Source organism: Physella acuta, unplaced genomic scaffold, assembly GCF_028476545.2.
Source record: "Physella acuta isolate Inbredline_101_S28 unplaced genomic scaffold, ASM2847654v3 ptg000255l, whole genome shotgun sequence".
Lineage (NCBI taxonomy): Eukaryota > Metazoa > Mollusca > Gastropoda > Physidae > Physella > Physella acuta.
The window spans coordinates 420,719-430,350 of record NW_026731774.1 but is presented as its reverse complement, the minus strand read 5'-3'; the positions used below and the strand labels follow the sequence as shown (position 1 = coordinate 430,350).

At 33.3% G+C, this 9,632-nt stretch overlaps 1 protein-coding gene across 1 annotated transcript; it reads right to left on the bottom strand.

Moving 5' to 3' along the window:
- Nucleotides 1-1,005: 1,005 nt before the first annotated feature.
- On the bottom strand, nt 1,006-1,932 carry LOC131938705 (GTPase IMAP family member 3-like). Its single transcript, XM_059296835.1, has one exon. The coding sequence runs from the start codon at nt 1,930-1,932 to the stop codon at nt 1,006-1,008; it is 927 nt and encodes a 308-aa protein (XP_059152818.1).
- Nucleotides 1,933-9,632: the final 7,700 nt, after the last annotated feature.

Sequence of the window (9,632 nt, the reverse complement as noted above, 5' to 3'; positions counted from 1 at the left end):
TACATTTTTAAACTTAGAAAAAAGAATGGCACTAAACATAAACAACAGTTCTTTTGGAATTTTCATGAGGGGGGGGTGCAAATCGAAAGTTTGAGGAGGGTGGGGGTGCAAATCGAAAACTTGAAAGCTTGTCCCCGGCAAGGGTCGCAACGCCTCTGGGGGGTGACACCATTAAGTGCCGCACCGGGTGACGCCCGACCTCGCTACGCCACTGTCTCAAGTCCTACACTGAGCTAATTTCAAATATCAACCTCGTTCAATAAGCTGTCGTTCTAACATAAAAAAAAAAAGCTGGCCTTTCGGATCTGACATGTTTCTGTGGTCGTACTATGTGAAGGGATAATGTGGTCAGGACTATGCCAAGCTGCCTTTATTTTACCTACCGTGAGTCAAGTACCCATCGAAGCGTGATGGATTTAGAGACGCTCTACGGACTCGAGCCTGGGATCTGATCTCGATGTTTTAGATATGCAGTCATGCCGTCTACTACTTAACCACACCATCCCTGCGTTCCGCACTTATATCCGGATATTGATGGCGTTTCTCTTCGGAATTTCAACAGTTTTTCAGTCTGTAGCAATATTCTTCTAGTCCTGTTTGTATAAAGCTATTTACTTATAATCGCTTCGCAAGCAGCGGCTTAGTGTGGGCGTTTCTACTCTGATGGCGATTTTAACAAGTTCAAAAAGTTTTCAAATTGAAAGTATCAAATAACAATAAACATACAATAAAATATATACAAATTTTAAAATTATACTTAGTGTTACAAATAAAATGAGTTTAAAAAAATCAAAAGCTGACTTTAAATGTTTAATGAATGCATAATGACAACATTGAAATAATTATAAAATAAAGTGTAGTTTGTATGATCTACTTGTACATTGTGCCACAATACATCAGCTGTTGTTTTTTCTCCGTTAGTTTTTGGCTTCTTTCTTTCTCAATGATTTCCAACCTATTATTACAAAAGACAAAAATAATAAATTGTTCAAATTAATTTTTTTTTTATATTTTTGATTTAAAGCGACCAATTAGTTCTTTAATACACATTTGCAAATCTTTCACAATTTTCAGTTCTACTGGCAGATTATATGAGTACTTTTCAATCTCTTCGTAAAGCATATCTGCTTCGTTCTTGCAAGCTTGAACGCTTTCCAATGTGTCCTCGTTAATTGTAGTAAATTCTTGAAGTTTCTTATATATTTCACTGATTTTCAGAAAGTCCCTTTCAAAACCTGCAGAAGATTTGTAAAGTTTATTTTGAGCTTCCAAAAACATATTCTTTGTATATTTATTGCCACCGTTGCTAAGTTCATCAATCATTTGTATCAAAAGCTGTAATTGGCCTTGTTTCTTCTTTTCATCATTACATCTGTTGTTCATCAAAATGGTGCGAGAACCGCATTCTTCAATAAGAGTCTGAATGTTTTTTTTCTTTTTCTTTTCCAACCACTTTGAAAATGGTAGGTTTTTTTCAATAACATCTTCATCTGTTTCATAATTGTCTCCAAACGTAAACAACAAAATTCCGTGAGATCGAATAAATTCATTTCCAAGGATTTGCTTTAAATTATTAATTACCCTCAAGTCTTCGTTGGTTAATTCATCTCCGTACTTTAAAACCAACAATATAGCATTAAACCCTTCTGGAATCAAATCCATAGCTTGCGACATGGCTTTGAAAGCTGATTCGGTGTCTTCTTTTTCGTTAAATCTTGTATCAGCGAGGCCTGGTGTATCTACAACTTCAATTTTTCTTCCTTTGAATGTGGAACTCGCCCTCTGTGTTTTAGATGTTTCGGATTGCGCACAGTTTCCGCATGCAAAGCAGTTTTTCATTCGTAAGATAGTATTAGCAGTAGAGCTTTTTCCTTGTCCTGTTTTTCCTACCAGCAGAATGCGGATTGGGTCGTTTTTTACGAAGGACGACATAATGTCGTAAGAGTCTGAAATGATGATAAAATAAAACCATTAACATATTATCTCAAATGATGCCTAATGGTTTACGGCTCACTCAAAAGATTTTAAACATATTACTCTGCAGATATGTCAGTTTATTACATAATGCATATTGGATTAAAGAAAACATTTGTTTAAATCTACACAAGTATAATTAAGCTAACCGATTGCTAATGCTGAATTCACCTTAAGGAATATATTTTTGCCGCATTTTTGTTTGTTTTAACACAAGTTACCTTTAGGTTGCCATCGATTATCTTTTTTATAAGTTAACCTGCTGCACAAATAATAGGATACATAAATCATGAGGTAGAAATTCTTGGCCAGTCTAGCATCCGCAATGCGACAGCTTATTTAAATTATTATTTATTTATTATTTATTTTTAATTTACTTTGTTCATGTGCGAGTGTCAACACATGAATCCTTAAAGCATTGACATATTTGCAAACTTTATATTTAAATTGTAATATTGAATTAAATCACCAGCCAGTAAAATCTCAAAAAGTTAAGAAATTGTACTATTTCATTCTAAGTAAGTAAATTAAGAATAATATTTTTGTTAGTTTAATAAACGAAAATATTGTACAAGGTAGTAGTCGTTCAATTTTCGTTCAGCATTGCATTTGTTTAAAACGTTAATATTTAAAGAAAAACCTTTTTTTACTCTATTAAGCAAATCGATTTAATACAGTAATAGTCCTTACCTGTTTTCTCTCAATATAATACAATATATTAATTAATAAGTAAAATATTTTGAAATTATTTGAACATAAAGAAGAAACGAAGAAATATTCTTTACTTTTATAGTCGAACGCTTCAGAATTATATCACACTCAGTTAAGCAAGCTAGCTTTTAAACAGTCTGGCCATGAACAACTACAGGATATCACGTGGTGGCAACTATAACAACATTGTAAACAATACAATATTTTCCACCTATCCTGATCATAATCTATAAATATGTATTTATGTATACGCCTGTCTCTGTAACCATATATATATATATATATATATATATATATATATATATATATATATATATATATATATACATATATATATATATATATATATATATATATATATATATATATATATATATATATATATATAACATTCTAATTTAAAAATATATATAACATAGTACTCATAAGTGCTATTTCTTTATTTTTTCTTCGCTCGGTTACCTAAGAGTTGCACTATATATTAATGTGGTTTAATAACAGCCGGAGCTGTTATTATTTTATTTTAAACTCTTATTGAACTTTATTAATGTGCACATTTAGCATGGAAGCTTGTTGTATAGGAAGGTCCTTTCATGCTAAATGTAACCTGTTTTTATCCACATGGATCCGAATACCATCCTTTAGTCCAACGGCGTCATTTCTTCAGCAGGTCTTGGAAACGTACCCCCCCCCCCCACACTAGTCAAAATAACCCGGGAATCTCCCTCTCCAACACTACCCCTCGGGGTCATTTACCCCTTTTATTAACCCTACCCCCAAAACCCTGCCCTAGCCCTAGCCCTAGCCCTAGCCCTAGTCCTAGCCCTACCCCTACCCCTAGCCCTAGCCCTATTTGGATTTTGACGGGGGGGGGGTAATGTCCAGCTCCCTTCTTCCTTCTTTGACATGGACGGGACACCCCATTAAAATACCAAGAAAAAAAAAAGACTGCAAGACAGACACTTGTGTTAATCAGACCAAACACCAATAGAGCCAAAAAATACTTGAGAGTGGCGCAATATACCGGCAACAATAGAGGCTCCACGAAATCCTTTATTAAACTGTGTAAACATTTACAATAAACAATACAATGACATATATAACAGCTAGATCATAACGTAGGAGAAAAATTAATCAGGACACAACGCTATGAATAAAGGTTCCAAGAAAATCCTTCTGTCATACAAAGGAATACATAAAAGAATAATTGATTACTCCTGCTTTGGCTTACACTATATAGCAAAGAATTAATTGTGATAATGGCACAAAGTTAACAATCACAGTTCCACGGATAGCAAGTGTAGCTCTTTTATGGAAAAAAATCACATTGCTTAATGCTTTGGTCTACTAAGAATTATTAAAAAATGTTAGGTCCCTACATGGACTGAAGATGGACCCTTTCAAAAAATTTAAAGTTTACTAAGGGCTTAAATATAGATTATTTAGATCAATGCTTCTAAACAAAGTTTCAGAACTAGGAATTTTAACAAAGATTATTTTACAATAGAATAAAATTAACATTAAAACTAAAACAGGATTCAAATATCAAACAGGAGACGGCTGTAACTGTATTTTTTTCAACATTGTGATGATCTGCGCCCAGTGCCGGCGCAAGGTTATTTAGCTCCCTAGGCAAAACTTAATAAAACGCGCCTCTCCCCCCCCCCCCCCCCCGCAATTTTTTAAACCCCAATATTTTATATATATATATATATATATATATATATATATATATATATATATATATATATATAATATTGGGGTTTAAAACATTATATATATATATATATATATATATATATATATATATATGTAAATATAGGCCTATACTTAATATATATATATATATATGTGTGTATTTAGGCCTGATCTCAGGACAAATGATCTCAGACAAAATATCTCAGACAAAATATCTCACTGACAAATGATCTCAGGACAAATGATCCCAGGACAAAATATATCAGGACAAATGATACCATGGACAATTGATCTCAGACAAAATATCTCACAGCAAATTTTTTGTCTGAGATCATTTGTCATGGAACCCATAATATATATAAACATATATATAGATATGTATATATATATATATATATATATATATATATATATATATATATATATATATATATATATATATATATATATATATATATATATATATATATATATATATATATATATACATATACTAGCGTACCCGACCCCCGCGCGTTGCCGCGGGGATAGAAGTAAGTTTGACGAAATATATTAGGATTTCACCAACGCTTTATCAATTATAAATTTATGTTCTTAGACGCGTGACCTACTTTTCTAAAACCTTGAGTGTACATTAATTAATATGGTAGAACACACTTCGGTGAGCGCCTCTGTTTAAGAGCGTAGAGGGGCGCTCTCATGCCCCCCCCCCCCCCCCCGATTACACTACCGCATAGGCGCGGCGTACTACCCCTGGCTCCTTAAAACTAACAGGCGCCATCGGCCAAATAGCATCCTGTTAATAAAGATGCAGATTTCGTCATTCAAGATTTTTTTCTTTAACACGTAAAAAAATTATTTGACGTGTTTTAAATATCAGTGTGACTGATGCAATATGCTAGCGTTACTAATGGTCTATTATTAGATGCTCGATCTCAATTTCTGACTGGATTGTCTAATAATAGATGCTTATTGCATCATTCGCAAATTGACGAAACTCTACAGTAGGCTCCTCATATTCAAAAAGTTGTTTTTTCATCTTTCGTAAGGTGACGAAACTGTACAGAAGGATTTTCTCGCGTTACAAAGTTATTTTTAGAGGCCTGTTGTAGTTTTACAGCTGAATATAGTAGTACTCCTTACTCGCAATGCAGGACGCTCGATTAACGGATGCCAAGTGCCAACATAGTCGCTCTAAAACTCTGGGCGCCAAACCGTGTATTGACGAAAGTTGTACCCTATATGGCGCCGCCCATAAGAAACTTTAGTTTTCTTTTCCGCAGAAATATTATCGGGAGTATTCTCATCTACTCCCTAAAGTTTCATGGTACTCGGATGAACCGCATCCGAGTTTTATTTTTTATAAACCGTGTATAGAGAAAAAAAATCGCTCCCACCCCCAACCCGGGGACGCCGCCCTTGCAATATTAAACAATATTTTTTTGCAGAACCCTACCATTGAGTGATCTAATCATCTCCCCAAAGTTTCATGGTACACGGATGAACGGTGTGAAACCGAAATTTTATAAACCGTATATAGAGAAAAATCGCAGCCTCCCGTGGCGCCGCCCTTGCGAAATTAAATATTTTTTTTTTACAGAACACTTCCCTAGAGTGGTATAATAAACTCCCTAAAGTCTCATGACTATCGGATGAACGATGCCAAACCAAAATCGACTTTTATTTTTATATACCGTATATAGAAAAAAGCAAATCGCGCCCTGTCGGGGTGCCATCCCTGCGAATTCGAAATATTTTTTTTCACATAAACGTCCCCAGGAATATTTTCAACAACTTCCTAAGGTTTCATGCCTATCGGATGAACGGTGTCACTGCAATTCACTTTTATTATTTTTATATACCGTATATAGAGAAAAATCGGACCCTCCCGTGGCGCCGCCCTTGCTAAATTAAAAATGATTTTTTTACAGAACCCTTCCCTAGAGTGGTATGATGAACTCCCCAAAGTCTCATGGCTATCGGATGAACGATGCCAAACCAAAATCGACTTTTATTTTTATATACCGTATTTTGAGAAAAACAAATCGCGCCCTGCCGGGGCGCCACCCCTGCGAATTTGAAATATTTTTTATCGCAGAAACCTCCCCAGGAATATTTTCAACAACTTCCTAAAGTTTCATGGTGATAGTGTGAACAGTGTCACTGCAATTCACTTTTATTATTTTTATATACGGTATATAGAGAAAAACAAATCGCGCCCTACCGGGGCGCCACCCCTGCGAATTTGAAACCTCCCCAGGAATATTTTTAACAACTTCCCAAAGTTTCACGGCGATGTGATGAGAGGTGTAGTAATGCATAAAGGACAGACACACACACACACACACAGACATACATTGCTTTATATATATATATATATATATATATATATATAGATATATATGTGTGTGTGTGTATTAGAATATTGCTTTAAAATTCTGCTTGGGATCTTGTGGTGCCGACAATTAATTTAGTTTAAAATTCTAAATCTCTCCATGGCTAGCGAGATTTCTAATTCAGAGAGAAAATTAGACTTACCCTTATTTAAAAATCCAAATTGCACTGGCGCCAATCCAAAGGATTTTCAAACTCGTTAGATAATAATATAAAAAGCTGATTACTCAATTATATACAGTCGAAATAAAGAATGTTGACTGCTACTTGACTTTACGGACTTATTTAATTGTTTACTACATCAATTGTGTGACACAAAAATAAAAAGTCAAAGTGACTGGTAAAAAGGCCCCCGACTTTTCATAGTGAGGGAGCTTGGGGGCGCATTTTCACCAACTCGAGTATATATATTATATAGACCTAATTTTAAGATGGGGTGCACAATTGATAGTTTGTCCTGGGCACCGATATCGATCGCCATGCCTTTGTTTATTAACCTGTCTAAAGCTTATATAATATAATCAAAATTATTAATTATTAGGTACTTTTTACTATTGGGGACTTCACATTTTTGCGACCCCCTAGCGCCCTAGGCAACCGCCTAGTTCGCCTTATAAGTAGCGCCGGCCCTGTTGGCGCCATTTGACCTGGTTTCGAACTTAGTTTATGACGATGTCCTCAATAGAATATAAACTAGGCTGTCTGCTGGAGAGTCACGTTGTCTGGGGTACTCTATCATGAGGTACAGAGTAACATTGTGTTATGTTGTTGACGATAATTTTGGTTATCATTGGACCATTTTTTATTTCCCTTTTTTAAAATTAAATCTAAAAATTGGTTGCAATGAGTATTATAACTCTTGGGGTAAGAACTTGGACCTTTCAGGTTTAGCAGCCATGAGTTTTACCGGCTTGACCACGCCGACCATTTGTTACGACTATTGTCAAGAGATTACTAGTATTTCAAAATAAACCGTCGGCCTAAGATATGTCTCATATAAATGACTTATTTAACTCCTATAGTTATATGGGTTTTTATTATTTATTTATTTGAAACTTTTTTTTTCATAAATAATAGAGACAATGTGTTCTCTTGCTGAACGTGATCGCGTGAATATTCTACTAGTAGTAAATAAGGGACGAACCGAAAAAAAAGTCAAATAAAGTATTCTTCAAACATATATAGGCTGCATCTAAAAATTATGGTGTTTTAAGATTGTTCTGTTAATTTGTAAAACGCTTTTTAAAAAAATTGTATCCATGAAAAATAAGCAGTACATTGTGAAATTTAGTGTATTATTATTTTAATATTGATGTTTACGACACAAAATATGAATGTCTTTTAATGTCATTTAATAAATGATTTTTTTGTGTGCTACAGTGTATCGTCAAATAACTATTACATGTAATTAAGTTGCCATAAACTAGAGGAAATTTGTTTTCTTTAACAAATGCAAGTTTGTTTGTCTATTTACGCACAAGCAATATTCACTGCATGAGCACTAATGGATTTCTTTTTTTTTAATACGCAATTTATTTCATAGCAAAATATATTTTTATAAATAAACAACAAAAATTGTAATATGTAATTATCTTTTTACCAATTTTATTAGTATGGTAATATTTTTTTCCCAGAAGGGATGTATATCTATACAAAAGAAGGCATCATCTATTCCTTTTTTGCTCAATCACATGAGGTCGAGAAACATGAACTCTACTTCATCTGCCAAAAGTGTGAGCTGTTCAATGCTTACAGTCATGTGGCAGCTCCGTACAAGCAAACAAATTATAAACACAGGATAACACTATTCTATATTTGGTTACAGCTGTGAACACATTTAAAACAATACTTACCTCAGTTGTTTATGTAAATAACAATTTCAAACCTGGGTCTGTTTTACTTATAAATGTGTATGTTAATTTGACTCATTTGTATGATTTATGTTCTAAAGTATTACATTAATGGTAAAGTGAAATAAAATAATCTTCACGGTCGTTTGTTTTCATCTGATTTAATACTTGTATGTAATGTTGTATGTAAAGATCGCATCAGATCATTTACACAAGTTCAAATAACACACCAAGACTTGCACAAATAATGTAAAACAAAACTGGGAGTACTAAAAAACCATTTGTGTTATTTATTCTAAAAAGAACAATTCCAATGTGCAATTAATAACAACACTTCTAAATTTTAAAATATAGTAAAACTTAAATACATATAGGTCCTATTTATAATCTGCTAACAGTGACATTTCACACAATATATAGAAATCGCTTAATATTCTAATAGCTGCTGACAATAATTTTGTAAGAAAGCCGTGCTTATATAAAAAATAAAGGCTAATTATAATAAACTCAAAAGGATAAATATTTTAAATTAAAACGGTATTATACATTATATTTATTGTCAATAAACACAGTATGAAACAGACAAAATGTTATAAAAAATTCTTAACATAAGGTTACATAAGCTTTCTAAATGACTTTAGAACATGTTCAAATGAGTTTAGTTGGGGCTTTGAAATATTATTGTTGTTGACTGACAGTAGATTCAATGTCCACTCTTGTAGACTAAATATAGATGTACTTTCTTTAACTTAAAACTTTTTTTTTCACAACTGTATAAATAACGGGGATAATGCAAGCGAATTATTCATAGCAGTACACATCTTTATTTCTGAGTTTACAATACATTCAATTCTATTAAGCATTTATTTTGCCTCTACATCATTTTGCTATTCAAAATACTCTTTCGATTTTTCGTAAGCTTATTTGTTATTATTTTAAAAGTGTTTCTTTCAAGCATGTCAGCTGATTCTCAACTGTCGAGCGACCTTTACTAAATTACAGGCT

Bases quoted from the DNA above. Each gene is read 5' to 3' on its own strand.
- LOC131938705 (XM_059296835.1), bottom strand. From the start codon at position 1,932: ATGTCGTCCTTCGTAAAAAACGACCCAATCCGCATTCTGCTGGTAGGA.